A 19,216-nucleotide genomic window follows, 5' to 3' on the forward strand; every position below is an offset into this window, starting at 1 on the left:
TGCAACCTCCAACTCAATACGCAGACTGCGCTTGAGAGCAAGCTTAACATACTACTTCCTTCTTTATTGATATTTACCACTGGAGTCTCCATTCAGGCTGCCTGAGACTAAGTCAGCCTCCGTTGAATTATTTGAGGTGTGTGATCGACTATCCAGTGCTGCAAGGGACTGGAGCATGCTCAGCAGGCTGCTCGATGTCGGGAACTGCAGGTACTTCTCCGGAACATAACCCACCTGGCCCGCTTTGTTCCGTGCCTGTAAATAAATGACAAAACAGACGCTCTGCTTTTGCCTACTACCCTGAAAATAATCCAAATACGTTCTTAGGTCACAAGTTCTACTTCTAAAAGTAATAGCGAAAAGAAAACAACCTCAGAAAAATGATACCTTTACCCAGTCTTCCATATCGCCGTCTTCAATAACCTCCAACACCTCGTGCTCCTCTATGGTCAACTCATCTGGCTGCGAAGCCTGAGGTGTATAACAGGAAAATTAGAAACTAAAACTGTTTTTGGGTGCAAGGGACAGACAGTGTAAGGAACACTCTTATGCAGAATTCTATTAGAACATAGGTTTAAAAAATATTTTAAAAAATCTTCTGATGTAGCATGTTTTAAAGTAGTTTAATAAGGGGCTCTTCTGCGTGCCCATGGCATCCGCAAGGCCTTTTTCAGTCAAGAGGACAGATGGAAGCCCCCTGAATACCACCCAGCCTGTCGAGCCCTGTTTACTTTTGTAACCCTAATTACTCCATACTCAAAGTCTGCCACTGGCCTCGGCTCCCGAGGCGGAGTGATTTACGGCTGACCCAACAGCGCGAGCAGAGGTAAACAGCATGAATGCAGTTTGTCAGCAAAGCTTTAACTCACCAACAGTGGCTGCACTATTACAGTACAAAGAGCAGCTTTGTTGCGCAGCGCACAGGCGCGCCGGACACCGATAACACTGCTAGTAGAGCCCTGCAGACTCAGCAACAAAAATGAGAACACTTCCTGATGGCGGGCACTCAGCTGGGCTGCCAGGAGCCAGACAGGGACATCTCTACGTGCTCCTCTCTCCTCGTGCTTTTCGCATCTCGCTCTCAGACACAGTTAATGTGCATAATTACCGAGCCAAACGCTGGCATCCTAACTCCAATTCCCCCAGGCTGTGCCGTGTGTGTTACACGTGCTCACGGTGGGATTCATTTTTCTAACCAGACACAAATTTAAAAGAAAAAAAAAATCACAAACCTTATACGAATAAACGACTTTGCAGGTGAGAGGATAATTTCTTAGAGTACCAGAAGGACTAGAGCTGCTGTCATCAAAAACATCCATGCTGTCTTCAAACTCTTCACCTTCTTCTTTTTCTGCATCAGCATTAATCTGATAAAAATAAATTTATTAAAATGAAGTCAAACTGAATGTGAAGTCAAACTAAATCTAACGTCAAAATAAATGTGGTAAATAAAAAGAAGTGAAGAAGTAACAATGAAATGAATTAACCAATATTCTTCAGGGTTTTTTTTTGGTTGGTTGCTTGGTTTTATTTTTTCCTGTTTACAATTATTGAAACATCAGTGACTGCACAAAAACACAATGCAAGTTTTTTCCTTAAAAAATAAAAGAAGGAAATCAGGACCAAATACTATTCAGCCTGTGACTCTCAACATCGGGAAGGCAATCATCAAACCAAGCCAATAAGGGAAGCGGATGAATAAGAGCTGTCACCAAATCCCATCTTTGCCCAACTCAGCTGTAATTCTTTATTCAAGCCCAGGCCCGTGTACTTTAAACACATCACTAAAAGATTTTGGAAGCCGTACCTCAACTGCCGGACTGCTATTTTTTACATAAGCTACGAAATGTGACCAATGTGCTTTGGAGATGCCATTTCAGAGCCGTAGCAAATAGTTTCATGGAAAACAAGGTCGGTTACGGAGAATCTGTGCTATTAAAAGGCTAAAGTACCTGTGACCACGAGTTACAAAATGAAACTGCAGGGGAAATACTTAAACTGAAGAAATAAAAACCTCAGCCTTCCATCTGGTGCACTCTGCGCAAGGTATTTGCCGCAGTTTATAAAAAAAAAAAAAAATCCTGAGAGAAAGAATTACGATTAAAAAACTAGCCGTAAAAGTTTAAATAAAAGCTGGAGTCAACATGCTGGAAGAAGGCAGGTTTCTGTAAATGCAGTCAGGGCAACGTCGACAAGCACTGTGCTTTGGCCGCGTGCCCAGATTGCATTTTGAATAAACATTTTATCTCGTGCAAAGATAGCAGTGTTGCCTTTGATTTGAAGGACTTGCCTATGTATTTGCCATCTTCCCTTTATTTATGTTTATAAAAATATACTTATTCCCTTATATATAATATAGGATAATATATATAATATATAAAATTAATTGTATATATGCATTATATATATACACACACATATATATACACATACATACATATATATTTGCATATATATAATATTTAAACACAAATATACTCCGAGGAGGAGAGTAACATTTTGCTCCTCTAGACCTGGAGCAGATCACAAAGCTTGACGATTTTCTGATTTACGCTAATTTTTGTAACACCTCCTTGTAACTCCTATGAATTTCTGCCAGCCATTTTCACTCGAGAACAGTTTCTATCCATTGCTACCCCGGTGTTCATGGATGTACTAAGAAAAACTCACCATCCCAGCTAGCTAATGCCTTGATAAATCAGCAACCTACTGTAAATTATGGCAAATGTAAGGTTTCCCCTCCAGTTTCTAACTGTTTTTTGCTGTGCATGGCCTACGTCCCAGCAGCCGAAGCCGCCATCCAGCTGACAGCCACATGAAACCTCATGGAAATTGGTGTATCATGTCTAGAAGGACGTGTTCGTGGAACATCTGGTCCTGGTTTTCTAACACGAGGAGGAAAAATACGTTTTAATTTTCAGTGTGTGGGCTGCTCAAGCTCCTTGAAGGGAATCATCTGCAAAGTTGGCACGCAGAGGGAAAACAGCATTAATGATACAGAAAACTTAGCAGTTTGTTTCATAAAGCTCCTCTTTCTACGCAGTCTGGTAATGAAAGACACTGTAAGCAGAGACTAAATGCATCACCCGGAGTGGTACCAAAGGGATGAAAGAGAAAAACAAGGATAAATGACAGAAAAACAAGGATAAATGCAGGTAAGAAGGTGACAAGACAGCTTGATTCTACGTATGAAACAAAATGCAAATATATACCTAGTTTTGTTCCACATTTCATAGCAAAAGGAAACCCAAAATCTCTTTTTTTTTTCCTCTCCTTATCTATCCTTATCTATCATTGTTGACCCTGTCAACAGCAGAGCACACCTTCATACTTGGAAAAGAAATTCCATTTGATTTAAATATATAACAATAAATAATATATAAATAATATAATAATAAATAATAAATTCATCCTTTTTGAATAGATTCCATCATATATACACATTTGCTGTCCTGGAGGCAAGCACCGTAAAGGTTTCCCAGCCACATCAATATGTAACAGTAGCACTGCGTACGTCTTCCAGATGACACTGAAATTCAAAATGATGATTAACATATTTTTTTTTTGGCATCTACAATAGGAAAAAAAAAAAGGTATTCCCTTCCAAGATGATGCATTTCACCGTGCTGTCAGAAAGTCCGCCGACTGGACAGGTGATGGGATATTAACTCCACCTGCTTACTGTAAATAAATACATTGGAATTTGATGATCTTTAAGGTCCCTTCCAATCCAAGACGTTCTATATTAGATCTCTATTATATTATTTAATATATAATAAATGTTATTTATTAAATAAATACACGGCAATCAAGCCATCAGTGCTGTTTTTCTCATTTCTGACCCTTTAAAGAAAATACCCTGGGAGCCTTGCTGAGCAAACCGCGACGTAAGGAGGGCAGAGAGCCGACTTGTGAGCCAGGCTGAAGTGAAAGTGCTGCTTGTTTCAGGCCGCAGTAATTCTCCAATAATTGCAGCGTAATTCCTGTAACAGTTCTACGAATTCCATCCACAGGCTGTCCTCATCTGGCCTGCCAAGGTCAACAGCGTCTCTTTTTTTTTTTTTAAGCGGGAGCGTACGTAAGTGTAAAAGGGGAAAACAGGAACCAGAGTTTAACCTCCCACGCCGTGGCATCCGCGAGCTCGCCAGGGACCCGCGGGGCTTTGGGTGCAGGGCCAGCTGTCGGCACGTGCGATGGGACGGAGAACAAGGTGCTGGGCAGCGTCCAACGGGATGCTCAACGCCCGACGGGAAGCCGAAGGAGGTGGAGCACAAGAAGAAAGGGAAAAAACACTACCAAGCGCAGCGATGTGGCTTCTCCTCATCGATCATGGCCAGGAAGGGCTTAAAACAAAACTCACCAGAAGAATTTCTCCAGGCTTTGGGAAGTCTGAAAGGCAGATCTGTGTGCTACGACTTTAATTGTGCGACTAATGACGGAAATAAAGCCTGCAGAGACTGCCTGCAAGGAGCCGTGGCTCTAACAGCCTTCATGGCACATCACCATCAGTGTCCGAGCCCTACGCAGGACATCCTACAGGAGACATCCCAACAGCCTGCAGCAGGCAGGAGTGGATTAGTGGATTCAGGAGGTGTTTGCTATTCCGTGCTCACTCCCTTTTGTGAACTGAAGTGAAGAACATCCTACGGGAGACATCCCAACAGCCTGCAGAAGACTAGAGTGGGTGCAAGAGGTGTTCGCTACTCCGTGCTCACTCCCTCTTGTGAACTGAGTGCATACAGATGAAAATATCTGCGCATCCAAAAAAGACCTTTCCTGGAAGGGTTTGCCACTTAACCATCACCAAGAAACCCGTAAAAAAGCAGAAAACCATGAAAAGACACGAGAAAAAGCAGGACTTTTTGTGTGTAGGTAATGCACACTTGCTGCAAAGGACATTCTCCATCCATCTGCAGTGCTACGAAAAACCACCTTAAACATTCCCTTAAACTTTTGTTTTGCAGCAGGTACGCTCTGGCTGCCCAAAGAATTTGTCAAAAAGATTAAAAAAAAGTGTGAATCGCGTAATTTTAATAGTGTGTGAAGACTATGAGCGAAGAAAGTATCCACGCCCAAAGTGAGACTTCACAAAGCCTCTGAACTTCATTGAATTTTCTGCCACGCGCTAGACACGCAGAGAAAAATTTCAGTTTGTTTGAGGCAAGCTGAGTCAGCCTCCAGGAATTTTATTTTTGTTGGTTGCTGGTGAAGAGCAACAGATTGGTTAGCAGTACTGCCAAAGGTGACAGCTCAGCATCGCATGCCTCGTAGGGGGAGGAAAAAAAAATAGATTCTGAGCTCTTTTAGAGCTTCCTGTTTTCTGAACAGGATTTCTCGGTTCAGGCAGCTGTTTGATTCAGCTATCACTGCTTGTTTTGAAACATATCATTCTGCGGGACGGCAGAAGGGAGGAAAAGGAGAGTTTTCTTTTTATTCTTTCTTGAATTACATAAAAATGTGTTTTTTTTTTTTCCCAATCTAAACGTATAGGAGATGTCTCTGGCATATTTTGCAAACGAGCCATAGACATTACAAACCCAACTGGTCTGTTGTACAACTGAGTATAAAATCATTATCAATCTTACGTTGATCCAAGCCACGTTTTAGTTAAATTTTGTGTATTGTGGATGAAATTTTCAAAAGTGTTAGAGTGTCTTAGGATATAGTGAAACATATCCATGCAATTGAATTTAAGAGTTGCAGAAGTTACCAGCTCTTTGGATGAAATGCAGTGGTGGTGATGTTTGCTTCCAATTTAACTTCGGTTCTGCTCTGAATTCTGGCTACTCGTGCAGAAAGACAAGGTGCAGACGAGTATTTGGTGGTCCCCAAACAATGGGGCAGTAGCTTGCAGGTGGGCAGTGGTAACACCTTAAATTGTGACAAAATTCTTTGGAGAGAAATATTAACACTGCTCACAGCGATTCACAGGAAACCAGCCTGATTTCCAAAGCCTTACGCTGACTTGGAATGCATCAAATTTTCATCTCGACTACCCAAATCGATTTGGAAAACAGGCTCAGCTTTCCTGACAACTTTCAAAGCGATCCGCACATAGACTACTCGTGAACAGAGGATGTAGAGTCAACATTTTTTCTAAACATTTGGAAAAAAAAAAAAAGAGCCTTTCATCCCAATAGCTCAGCTAACATCCTAAACTCCTAATGAAACTTCAAAGAAACACGCAGACATTTTTCTTTTCAGGAGATGGAAAATAAACGTTATGGCACCCGTCCAAGGCTAGAAAATCAATCTAAAGTAAACCCAGCAGCAGAACCCAGCAATCCTACCTTCCCAGCTTCTTGCGTTAAATTCAGAAACATGCTTCAGACACGTTAAGCTACCAGAAGATTTTTCTGGTTAGCTGAAGAACCAAACGCTACCAATTTTGGTTTCTACTCGATACGAAGTTATGAGTTGCTACTAGAAAAGAGTGACGTGGAGACAAAGCGAGGTTTACACGCTGGAAACCGTACCAGGTGCGAAGAGCCGTTGTTGGTCACCGAGGGAAGACTCGCCCAGCGCTCGTTTTCCAGTTCTTCCATCACTTGGTTCATTGCACTTTTTAGCCACGTATCCACAGAGACACCGATCTGCTTCAGCAGGTCGAGGCGGGCTTCTGCTTTCAGCTTAATTATCTGAGGAAAGAAACAGGCAAAAATCAGAACTCTTCCAGGATTACATTTCACTCCTTGCCCCATTTCAATTACGTCCCTTCCGGATCCAGAGATTACTCAGGTGGCTCAGAAAGCTGCTCCAAGCAGAAACGAGTCCAGTTCTTCATTTCCTTGCCTGCAGAAACGCGGTGTGAGCCAAGAGGCAGGGAAGGGTTTTCTAGAGGTGTAAAACTCCAGGCATATCCCATTTCACAGGGCGGTGTTTTCACCGTAACATCTCCTAGTTCCCATTAACTTCCTATTTATACATAGCGTGGTCAGTTAGTTTAGATGATTTTAGAAGTGCAAAAACCCTGGCAAGACCCAGGGCTTCAGGATATTTTTAAAATCAGGAATTCTCTCGGGCTGCAGCCCCCAGAGCCCATTCGGTGGTCTGCTGGGCATGGCACAACAGGCAGCTTGCACAAATCCCCCAAGGGCAGCAAGAAGGCTGCCTTCCAGGGAGCTTACTGGTTATGGGAACAGCCCATTTTAATACCCCCCCCCCAAATTTAATCAACCTCACGCTTCACCAAACGCTTCCACGATTTCGTCTCTGTAACAGAACGAAAAATTTAAGTTTTCTGACAGCTGTGTTCACTTGAGCATCCTGGCACCCTTCCTGGCTGACAGCGCCAAGGCTTTAATGAATTCATGGCAAACAACCACCCCGGTCCAAATTATTCGACAAACCGAAGGAATGGAAACGGTAGCACTGAGAAACACAGCGGATTTTTCAAAGAAAGCACGAGGCAAACCTGGAAATGAAATTGAGGATCTTGATATCTCGTCCAGCACCACCACCATCGCCCTGCTGCCCTTGCTCATCAGAGGAAGAAAACTCGAGGGATTTACCAAAGGTCCCTCAGCGAGTCACCGCGGGGGCAACAATACCAGCCCACCAAACCGCCTCGCGGATTTTCCTGCGTTTCCTTTCACAGCATTGTTCATTTTTAGCAAGTTTCGGGGCAAGCAGCGAAGTTTCAGCCCCTTTTTCGTCCCCGGAGCTGGGCAGCATCGTCCCGCAGCACTGCCGCGATCAACAGAACGAGTCACCAGCGGCCCCAGGAGCCCATGGAAAACCAAGCTCCAGCAAAATAGTTGGGCCTAAGCAAAAATTAGAGGGAAATTACTTTTCCTGTAGTGCAGCAGACTAGGTAGGAACATATTTACAGTGCATTAAAATGGTAATTGGTGCTCCATGGATGTCTGTGTCCCTTACATGTCCAAATACCTTCACTAGATGCAAAATTTGGTGGTGACCTGAAACGCCACTGCTCTTTTTCCTGGTTTTGCCAAGCTGCTGCTCTTTACCAGTGTATTTCTATTAAGGAGGTAGGTCAGAAAATAAATGACTAAGTCTTTAGGTATGACTTTCATCCAGCTGACCACCTAACCGTGGGGCCCTTTTCCCTTTGAAACTAACCACACAGGTGGCTCTAAAACTGTTTCAGACACTGAAACCACTTCCGCCAGACATTAGTTATAATTCTGCTTAGAATAAATGTGATTTTTAGAAATTAAGAAAAGTTAAGAGGACAATTTATTATGTGAAATGTATCTTTGTATGCACACACAAGCTCTCCCATGAAATCAGGGAGGGATAGCAAAGGATCGGGTGCGTTTCAGAAACGTTTCCCATGGGAAAGGCCACGGGAACTTGGCCACGAGTTTCCACTTCTCCGTTCGAGCAGTCTACAGGTGAATGATTAACGCGTACTGCAAATAGTGTTCATATAACCGAGAAAATGAGAAAAAAAAAATCTGCTTCAGCTGAGATTTAGGAAACATCAAGTTAAATAGAAGTGACATCCAAAAACTGACCCATCTCTCAGCACGCACACTGGAAAGAGATTCACAGCACCGAGCCGAAAATCTTGCAGGTTAGTAGGGCCCAAGCTCTGACCCTAACTCTGTAAATATTTACAAAAGCGATACCTATGGGAAGGTCTGAAACCAGAAGCCTTAGATGCTTTTGTAGCTTTGTGTGCCAGGATGAGTGGAACGGGCCTTTTACCCCTCTACTGCTCTCAGACAGGCAACACCTGCTGCTCTTTTTTCTTTGTTTTTCCTTTTTTTTCCTTTTTTCTTTTCCTTTGTTTCCTTTTTTCTTTTTCTTTTTTTTTTTCCTTATACTACAGTTTGTAGAATTTAAAGCTGCAAGAACACGGAAACAATTATTTTAATTAATCATTAACCTTTTTTTTTAATGTTTTAGGTATGCTTATCAAAACGAGAAGTGAATTTCTCCCTACATGAAGCCAAACGGAGACTTTTAAACCCAAAACGTTAGCACAGAAGGGTTGCGCCAGAAAAGCTGAACCCGGGGACACCAAGCGTTGAAGATTTGGAACAAAAGAACTTTCTAACTACTTTTTCTTTGAGAGAAGGGGGAGGAGAGGAGGGATGCTGCGGCACCGAGTGAAGATGAGCACTGCTCCTGCCTCACTGGGATGCTCCTGGCTGCCTGCAGCCCGCACCCAAGAGCCCAGCTGCCAAAATTAGAAATGCTGAGCTGAACCACCAGGCAAAGCCAACAAGTATCGTGGCATCTGAGTATCAGCATGCTCACGGGGCGTTTGTGGTGCAGGAACAACCTGGTAAAAAGGTGATTGTTTCATCCGGGGCTGGTTTGTTACCGCGGTGGGGTTGTTTTGCAGCTCCTGCGGGTGCATCACCCTCTCGTTGGGCTGAAAACCTGTGATAGATGGACTTAATGTAAATTAATGCAGGTCATTTGCTTTTGTTTGTTAAGGAGAAGCCCTAATCTTACCACACTATTGAGCTGACGTGTCTCTCTCTACACATATAGCTTTGGCACAAAGAAGCCAGCCCTAATTTGCCTTTGTGTTCTGCCATCGTATTATGGTACAAAAACTTTTTAATGCCCTCAACAGAAGTTGCGCAGGAACGATCAGCCCCGTTGTTTTGCTGTTTTACCTTGGTATGCAATTTCCAATTCGCTCGGGTTATGCAACGGCAATAAACATTCGTCTAGGCGTGCTGTAAACATTTGTAGTTCGTATCAGTCCGCTGCAAGCCGTGTTGTTTGGACAAACTTGTTAGCTAAAATAAATAGGCTGCTCCCAGATCCTTGACTGGACTTGCTAGGAGTCAGACAAGAGTTTTTAATTCGAGGTACCGGCGAATCCGATGGGGTTCCTTCCCTCTATTTACACACAGTGCTCTTAACATTCAACAAACGCTGCTTCCAAACCACAACTGTTTGGAGTTTCATTCCACTGCAGACAAACCATAAAAGCACTTACAGCGTTGGGTCAGGCCTGCACTTGAAAGATGGATAACGCTATTTACAAGCCTGGATATGGATTTTTTTTCTCCCCCCTAAATAATTACACCGGTAGACCAGGGTTAACAGCTTCCTACCTACCCATGTAGGTGTATATATGCACACAGACATATATATAAATATATATAAAAGCCAGATGGTATTAAAGCTTTATTCTGCTTCTCACACGGGAGCAGCTACATATTTAAAAACACAAGCACTCCATTCAATTATCATTATGGCCAAATTAGCTGGGGCTGGATGCTTTTGTTATGCCAGAATAAAAACTAAATTACAGGGGATGGTGTGGAGGAAATATTGGAATTGCTCCATACCAGGTTGGGTGAGAGCTCAGCTGTGGGTGCTGCTTTTTCTCTTGTGCCCAGCCCCAAGAGGCCTTCGGGAGGTTACGGTCCCACAAGCTGCAGTCCTGAAGCCTTCGACCAGGCAGGGACCCACCCTGCACAAAGTTTGCTCTCAGCTTTGGTGTGGGAACGTAGCCAGAAGCCGCCGCGGCAAGATCTGAAGAGGCACGGTGCTCTTTCCGAGAAATGACCGAAGGAAGCCCCTGTGTACTAGCATACCCTGAAAAGAGGATGCAGCAGCTCTCAAAGCCTCAAAAAGGGCATCTATTTCTTGTTAACGACTTCAGGCATTTATTTTCCCTCTCCGTGATGTGGAGCCCAGCAGACGAGCATGCTGTCCGTCCTTCCGGACCGATCTCCACCGACAGAAGCTTGTAAAAGAGTTTTAACGAACGTTAAAAACGAACTGCTTATATCCCCTGCAACGCGAGGCATCTCCGGGAAGGCAGCTGAGTTTCGAAAGCACTGCAACGGCGAAATCCAGCGCTCTGAGAGCTGGACCCTGCCCAAACTTCCTTGTTATTAAAGCCTCACTGCAGGACAAATATTTTCCTACTTCATAGTGAAATTACTATTTACTGGGACCATTTACCAATTACCGTTTAATAGCTGAGGACTAGAATATGTTTACGCTGATTTGAAAACTGTCAGCCACCCACCAAGTTTACAAACAGCGGTCTGGGTGGTTCCCACTTCTCCGAGCTCTTCTTTTGCCTTAGCTGATGGCAGGTTATAAGATGATGAAAGGGGGAAAAAAAAAAAGGAACAACATTAAAAAATATATAATTATCTGTTTCTCGCATACCTATCATTGCTCTACATGGAAGAGGGAATAATTTTGTTTATTTACTGTTCCAGTTTTAATTAAGAAAAGTCTTTACACCTACAGCTTGCATAAGATGAGGAGCAACAACTGCTTTGGAACTGATGGAGACCAAAGCCAGCAAGATTACAGCGCTGTACACCAGGTGCTTAAGTCTTTAACAACTTATAAAGGTGTCGGGGTAAAAAGCAAACACAGAAATCCACCAAAGTTGACCTGATGAAGCTTCTTAAACACCCTGGTCTATGATGGTTGGATTCTTTTTGAATGGAGCTTCCTAGAAGCAGAGTTGCTTTATTTGCCGTGATTTTTCAAGGGGCAGAACAAGACCGTGATGCTCGTCAGAGAGAGCTCCTCTCCTCGCTGTCACAAGAGGAGATTCATTTTTTAGACATAGGCTATACTTACAAGTACGTACAGATACTTAAATCAGGTGAAATTAGGATTACAGGTAGACCTAAATGTTTTTTTGTGAGAAAGATCTTATTCTACTGCAATATTTTTCTACTGGCAAGACCAAAATCATTACCAAATTAGAGAGCCTCACGTGGCAAACTGTTTTACCTAAGAAGTAAACACCATGGAAAGGTTTTGGCTAAATATTTTAGTAAAATATTATCTTTATTTTTTCCCATTTGGAGAAATTTTTGTTTATATTCCAGGCTTTTTTAATTAAAAAAGGTCTTAAATTGAAAACGTTCTTTTAATGAGAAGCAGCGTAGCATTTAACTTTGGGGCCACCAGAACTATTTGCACCCTGGTAGGTGGAAGCAGCTCTGAGTACGGTGAACACAAGCGCTGGAACACCGCGAATTTCTCAAAACCAAGCGTAAGCCCTCCTCTGAAAATGGGTTTTGAATTGGTAAAGTAGGGACGCACAAGGAAATAACCCACGAAACTGAACTTTCACGGCCTTGTGGCCATAAAAGATGTTTGGGGTGGAAATGCCAAATGAACCCCTATCCAAAAAAGTCCCCTACCCAACCAGGCTCACCCACGATTTGAGGCACAACCAAGAGCTCAGCCTTGAAATGGGATCCGAAGAGGAACCCTGGCCCTATACCATCCGTCTGCAGCACAAAATCGAGACCATATGATGCCAGAGCCCCATAAAAACCAGGTGAGGGAGAGATTCTTCTGGATCAACTGGGGAACTGGCTGATAACCTTAACGTGATAACGTTTTTCGAGGCGACACGGAGCCTTTTTCCAAGTGGGAGGACGGGCGGGGAGCTTCTGCCGGTATTACAGCCGAGTCACTTAATTTATATGCTAAATGCTCTGCCTGGATTCATACGGTTAAATCAAAAGGGACTGCCGGGGTGAAACAAAGAGGAAATGAAACACAGCCGCAGATAAGGTGTCCCGGGAGGGAATGCCAGGGTTAAGAAAACACGGGGGAAGCTGCGAATGAATGGAGAAGAGCCCACCTGCACGGCCCCAGCCCCACCAGCGGGCTTCTTTTTCCCAAGCTCAAGCATGTAAAACCATGAATGAGTGCTAAGGTGAGAGAGGAGGCGGTGGGAAAGGAGGAAGGGGGAGTAGATGGGAGCAAGAGCAAAGCGTGGGGGGTTTTGGAGGGCTAAAGAAATCGTTCCCAGGCTAACGGTAACTGGACCGGATGGAAATCACCCAAATTCTGCAAGTAGACATGTATATAAAAAGTGTGCACGTAAACATTTACTTGCCTGTTTCTCCACACTCCTGCTAATGAATACTGCTTCTTAATATACTGGAAAATGTGGTATATTTCTCACAGTCAAAAGATTCAGAGATTTCCTTTAAGCAGAGACCAGAGACACCCCATGAACGCACACCCTGTGCATTCAAACCACAGGCTTAAGAAAGTAGGTTGGACTTTCAGTGCAATCCACCTTCGAAAGGTGAAAGGAACTGGAATAAAAAAATGGCAGCAAGGAAATCTACAGAACAAGTAACACCGATGTTCTCGTAGCCCCAGATAATCACCGGTCCCTTTACCTACAAGATTTCTGAAAGTCTGCCCGACTCCGACAGCAATTTTTCTTCATCTCAGCCAAATTTCAAGACTACTATCTGTGGGATGTTTTTAAAAGGACTTGCTCATTTGTTTCCATATATAAAAATATCTGTCCTCTAGAGTTCATAGGGTCTATAAGATATACGCAGAGCCAGTATTTCTTCCAGGAATCTTTATGACCATTTTTCATCATTAGCTCCAAAGCATCCTCATGTTTGTTCCAGCCACTTTGTCCCATAGAATGCCTGTTAAATGTCCACAAATAAAACAAAACACCTTTATTGTCACCATGAGTTCATACAACCCAGTCCTCTAAAGACTTCCTTTCTCGTTGCTTGTACCAGAATAGGCAGGTTTGTCAAAAAACGCCCCGTGAACGATTTAAGCCAGGTCTGAGCATACTGCAAACCGTCCAAATTGCTCACTCAGAGCAAATCCCTGAAAAATAATTACCCAAAAGCATTACTCCGAGATAAAAATGCTCAAATGCAGTAATATAATTTTGCCACGTTGCAGGCAGCATAATTGAATGCTGGGATGCAGCTGATACCTTCTACGTCTTCCTAATCCCCCGACACAGCTCCAGGCCCCTGGGGATGTTCTCCTCAGCCACAAAATTCCCACCTCGGCAGTCGTCCTCGCTAAGCTGCTTCTCCCCGGACAAGTTCAACAGTCCTGATCCGTGGATGTCAAAGGCTGGGGAGTTTTTTAGGCTTGCCCAGACGCAGGGACTATCCCCTCGCCGCGTCTCGCAGGGCGAAAGCAATCTGCTCCCCGAGCACGGCCTCCCCAAGCACATGGTTCCTGGGCAAAGCCGTAGGTGGCAGCAAGTGACATTTTACAAGCTGAGGTTTTTATCTGTCGGAAGCCTTATTCCATTCCATTTCTTTCGGTGAAGCATATGGAATGAGATTTTCGCACCTTTTTTATGAGCAGAGAAGAACAGCGCTTGCAGCACCAAGCGCAAAGGTTCAGCTGCAAAAAAACAACAAAACAAAAAAAACAAACAACCCTACAAATACCAACAGGCTGAAATGTAGCTACACCTCCGTGAGATGCAGAGCTGTACGCGGCACACGATTAAGAGATCAGATCCTAAGATAGAAGAGGAGCAGAGCCAGCAAACACGACTGTTATCGCAGCCCGGTAATAAATATTCACAGTCAAAGAGAAGGGGAGGGGGACAACAGCCCTCTACTTACAACTGGAAATGGACCTAAGCTTTTGAACTAATCAAATGAAGTAAACAGCACCATAATGAGTCTTAATCAAATCTTATCTGGTACAAATACTCCCCCGAGAGTTGTAGATATCCTAATTATGAGACAAAATGCGTCCCCGTATAATTAAGTGGAAATAGGATTAATTGCTGTGGAGGCCCCAAGACCTTCCTAGGGCACAGACCTCAGCCCAAGTGGGAAATCTCCCACCATCACCGAGAAAAAATATTTCAGCCCTGAGATCAACTACACTGCTCGATGCAATCGAAGGATCGGGGTCTTGAGTTTGGGAGAGACACAGAGGTGAGCAGCAGAGGAATCCAAGGCCCCCAGCCTCCGGGTACAGGATGCAGGCTGAAAGGAAGGGGTGTGGAAACCAAGAGAAGAGCTTCGCCTTCTGCTTCCCCTTATTTCTGCACGATGGATCCGTGGAGACGGTATTTTATTTTATTTTTTAATCCCTGGTGGTTTAAAGATAAAGGAGCACAGGCAGTGGAGAACTGGAAAGCTATTTTAAGGAAAATCAAAGTGCCTGAGCTAACAGCCACAAAATGTCCAGCAAGCAAATGTCCAGAAGTTCTAGTGGGGTGGTTGAGCGAGCGCAAAGGAGGTACGCAAATCGTTTATTTTCCTGAACTACTGACTTTCCAGGGTGTCGGTCTCGTTCCAGATGACACTTGAATGGTGCCACTTTCAATCTCGATACACACATCTGCTCCCTGTGCTTGTCTTTAGCACACTCCTGCCCGTATGCGTTTCTGGTTAGAAGCTGTTTTTGACAAGGATGGAGCTCCTCTGAACCTAAACTCTGCGACGCAGCACGGGACATTTTAGCCCTCTGACAGTGCCAGAGGTATTATCAGACAGATTCTAACATTTCCTTCAAAAGAAGTGAGCGAAACAAAACAAAAACCCCTAAGCCCTTTAACAAAACAACCCCAAAATTTTTCACATTGAAGAGCAACGAAGAAAATGTGTTGTGGTTATCAATTACGGTCACTGTATAGCAGCTAGCATTTATCAGTTGTACGCAAGCACTCGGGTTTAAGTCATATTTTTCCCAAACTTGAATCAATCACTGCTCCCTGAAAGATCACAGGGAAAAATATACCGTCTATCACAGGGAGAGGAAGATCAGAAATAACCCACTGAGCTGCGAACGTGCCAATTAAAGTTGAGGCCCTACATCTCGAGGAAGACAAAAACTTAATAGTAGCCAGATTTTTTCAAGCTGCACACTGTCACTGCATTTCTTTGCTTCAAAATGTGCCCGTTTCCACACTTCATGCTCGTCAGACACACTGGGGAGGGACTGCTTATCAGGGAGTGTAGTGATAAGAAGAGGAGTAATGGCTTTAAACTAAGAGAGGGGAGTTTTAGGTTAGATGTTGGGAAGAAATTCTTCCCTCTGAGGGTGCTGAGGCCTTGGCCCAGGCTGCCCAGAGGAGCTGGGGGTGCCCCAGCCCTGGCAGTGCCCAAGGCCAGGCTGGGTGGGACTGAGGTCAACCTGGGCAGGGGGCAGGGAATGGAAATGAGATGACCTTTAAGGTCCCTTCCAACCCAAACCCTTCTGTTTCTGCAGGATTTTATAAATAGCTGTTATATGTACTGCACAGTTCCTCGGTTCCTCTCAACTGTCTGATTTCAAAGGATTCGGGATCTCTGAGGAAGAGGGCAAAGAGATGAATACACCTATGCACAGGGCATATCCTGGAGAAACTGTACTACCAACGTGTATCTTCCCTTTTTCAACTGATACCCACATATGTGATCACCGCGGGAAGCTCCGAACTCGGCCTCGTGCACTTTCTGTACATCTGTTCTTAAATGAACGGCACCCGCAGGACGGCCCTATTACACCAAGGTAATTTTTGGGGGCCTCTCTGATGGCTTTGTGCCTGGTTTAGGAAAAATCTAAGAGAAAAAAGCTCCAGGTGGCTGCTCTGCAGACGTCCACGGGGAAAAAGCTTCCAAGAAGGCTTTGGCAGAGGCTGTGACTCAGCCCGTGTCGTGTTCGATGGCACGTAGAGGTCGACGGGTCTTCGGGTGCTTAAGCAGGCTGGCACTGGGGCAACGTGGCAAGAATGCAAAATTCCCCAGGGAGAAACACGCAAGTGGAAGCGTCCAGCGATGACCAGAATAGCTTCACCGGAAGCGAGGCAAAATTTAATCCCAACGCGCTTGCGAAATTATCTTCCCCTTCCGAAGCAATGGAGAAAGAAAGGGGAAGAGCAGTTTTGCTAAGGAAAAAGGACCAAAGAGCAGGGCGAAATCCCCAAATGGAACAGATTGATGGGCACACGTTTCAGAGAAAAATAAAATGCAATTTCCAGAGAAAAAGCACATAAAAAAAAGGAAGAAGGGAGAACGCCTCTGGAATGAGGAATTTCAGTACACTCCAACACACCACAAGAGGTTAATACAACCATACCCGTGAGGAAATTTTCTCCAGCTTGTGTAATTCATACCTCGCAATCCCTTTCTTCTTCTAGATGAGCTGTCCTTTAGTTGCTTTACTGAACTAGAACAAATGGGAGCTTTCCCTGCCTGAGACTTCATCGTCACAGCAGCAGCAACCACCACATTAACCAATACTTGTTGCAGTTGCAACCTAAGTGCACCGACACCTTCCCAATAATATATATTTTTAACTCTTTCCTTTTTTTTTTTTTTATACATTCTCCATGTTATCATCAAATACTTTCAGACGTGGTACCAGAACACATTACACATCCTGACTTGCATGCTATGGGGATGCTCTCTTCTGTTTTATGAATGACATATGTCAAACTGCCGTCCACAAAAACGCCTGGGTAGTTTTTTTTCCTTTTTCCGTTTTCCAAGTCTTCTTTTTCTGAGTAACACGGAGGTGCTGCAAATTCCTCCTTCCTCAACCGGGCCCTCTCCGATACATGTTGGCTCCTGCCAGCTCCCCAGACACCCTTCTCTCTCCACGTGCTGTCCAGGATCTCTGAAGGACAGAGCTAAATCAGATGTCTTCTTCACAGAATCACAGAATCATCTGGGTTGGAAGAGACCTCCAAGATCACCGAGTCCAACCTCTGACCTAACACTAACAAGTCCTCCACTAAACCATATCACTAAGCTCTACATCTAAATGTCTTTTAAAGACCTCCAGGGATGGGATAGTGACTCAACCACTTCCCTGAGCAGCACTACTCCAATGCCTAACAGCCCTTTCGGTAAAGAAGTTCTTCCTAATATCCAACCTAAACCTCCCCTGGCGCAACTTTAGCCCATTCTTGCTTTGCTTTACTTACCAGTCAGCAGCTCCTTGATCCGAGCACTGCTGCCCCAAAAGGGAAAAGGTCGTCCCAGCCCTCCCCTGCAGCCTAAATGCACGACTGTAAATTTTGCACAAACACCGATCCCAAACCCACCCATCAGTAACCCCAAATCAACCGGTTCCATTTTAATACACAGGAATTCTGCAAATGTTTGGCTTTCAGACACTGAAAAGAATTTTAATTGTATTACAAAAGAAAATGGTTTTTTTTCAAGAAAATTTGCCCGGTTTATTTTTCTGCAGATAGCAGGTGTGGCAAAAATCTCATCTAATTAATGGTCCTGAAATTACCTTAGTGGTGCCACTCCTAAGGGCTGAAGCTAGAAGAAGAGGCCAACCCTAAAAAGTCAGAAAGCTCACTGAATACACTTAGTAGCTTTTCACAAAGATAAAATAAATCTACGCTATAAATAACTTACTCAACGTGCAGAGGTCGCAAACACAGTGTGGTAAAACAGACCATGTTGAACAGTGGGAATATAAGGGACATTTTAACTACAACTCGCTGTCTAGCACCAGAAAACCTGAGAACTGCATCATTTTTCTACCTTAACTTTCTACCAAACACTGTGAAACACAGCTCAGAGAAAAATATTCATGATCTCTGCCTCTTCTGAGTGCTGCTTGGTGTTTAGAAGGATGTGCACATATTACTCTGTATTTGCTTTTCGTTAGTTCTGAGAATTGCATGCTATTTTTTTCCTTCTTCGTTGCTTTTATGAATCACCTTCCTGGCTGCGCACTTCCTGCCCAGTGTGCTTCCCAACCCAGCTCTCTCCATCCCTCCGCTCTTGGAGAAGGCCATTGTTTGCTACAGAAAGAGCCTGGCTTTGTTTCTGATCTCACTTCTCATTTTTTTCAATATAAGCCTTCCACTTCTTGGCACTTTCCATCTGTTCTCAGCCCTGCTCTGTGGCTGAGGCCAAGAAAACTTGCAAATTTGTCTCTTTTAGCTAATTCTCTGAGAAAAGCCAACCTTCTGCTGGGCAAAAGTCTTGAAATGCTCTCAAATTTCTTCTTTGCTGCATCCATATGGAGAGCAACTGGCATGTTATCCCTGCCTTCATGCTCTTTGTATCATTCACACAGAACCATGGCCTAATTTCTGCTGTTGAGATCCTTCTTAGCCATGACTATTGCAACACTTGCTTTGAAAGTCCAAACTTTCAAGACCTCAACAAATCCAAATGCTCCTGTCAATTTTTGCTCTCCACCACCTCCCCCAAGGAAATGCTATCTTGCTCAAAAGAAAAAACAAAATGAAACAAAACAAAACTGGCCCAAGCTAGTTTCCACTGATTTATTGGGTTCTGTTAATTATGCCTTCCTAAAATTTACGAACATTTAATTTCCAGAACTGATCTCATCTACACTATTTTTGTGCAAGAACCTTCTCTGCAACTTCTTATCCTGGTTTGATTTCTTTCTGCCGCTGGTTTTATCTTCCTTTCTCATGCTCCCTGTCCTTGTGTATTTAATCATTAACTATATATATACATCGAAGTACTTTGGAGTACAGTCTGTTTGAAAGAGGATACTCAAAACAAAAGGCTATTGC

At 43.8% G+C, this 19,216-nt stretch overlaps 1 protein-coding gene across 2 annotated transcripts in view; it reads right to left on the reverse strand.

The window, feature by feature from the left end:
* Window positions 1-19,216, reverse strand: part of FCHSD2 (FCH and double SH3 domains 2) — a 148,634-nt gene that overhangs the window by 6,359 nt on the left and 123,059 nt on the right. For both annotated transcript variants that reach the window (XM_066990026.1, XM_066990025.1), the window contains 4 exons: window positions 6,477-6,638; window positions 1,233-1,367; window positions 388-471; window positions 78-255 (listed from right to left, as the gene is read on the reverse strand). In XM_066990026.1, the coding sequence (XP_066846127.1) occupies window positions 78-255; window positions 388-471; window positions 1,233-1,367; window positions 6,477-6,638 (559 nt within the window). The remainder of the gene's footprint in view (window positions 1-77; window positions 256-387; window positions 472-1,232; window positions 1,368-6,476; window positions 6,639-19,216) is intronic.

The sequence above is a fragment of the Anser cygnoides genome, chromosome 1 (genome assembly GCF_040182565.1).
Source record: "Anser cygnoides isolate HZ-2024a breed goose chromosome 1, Taihu_goose_T2T_genome, whole genome shotgun sequence".
In the NCBI taxonomy this organism is placed as follows: domain Eukaryota; kingdom Metazoa; phylum Chordata; class Aves; order Anseriformes; family Anatidae; genus Anser; species Anser cygnoides.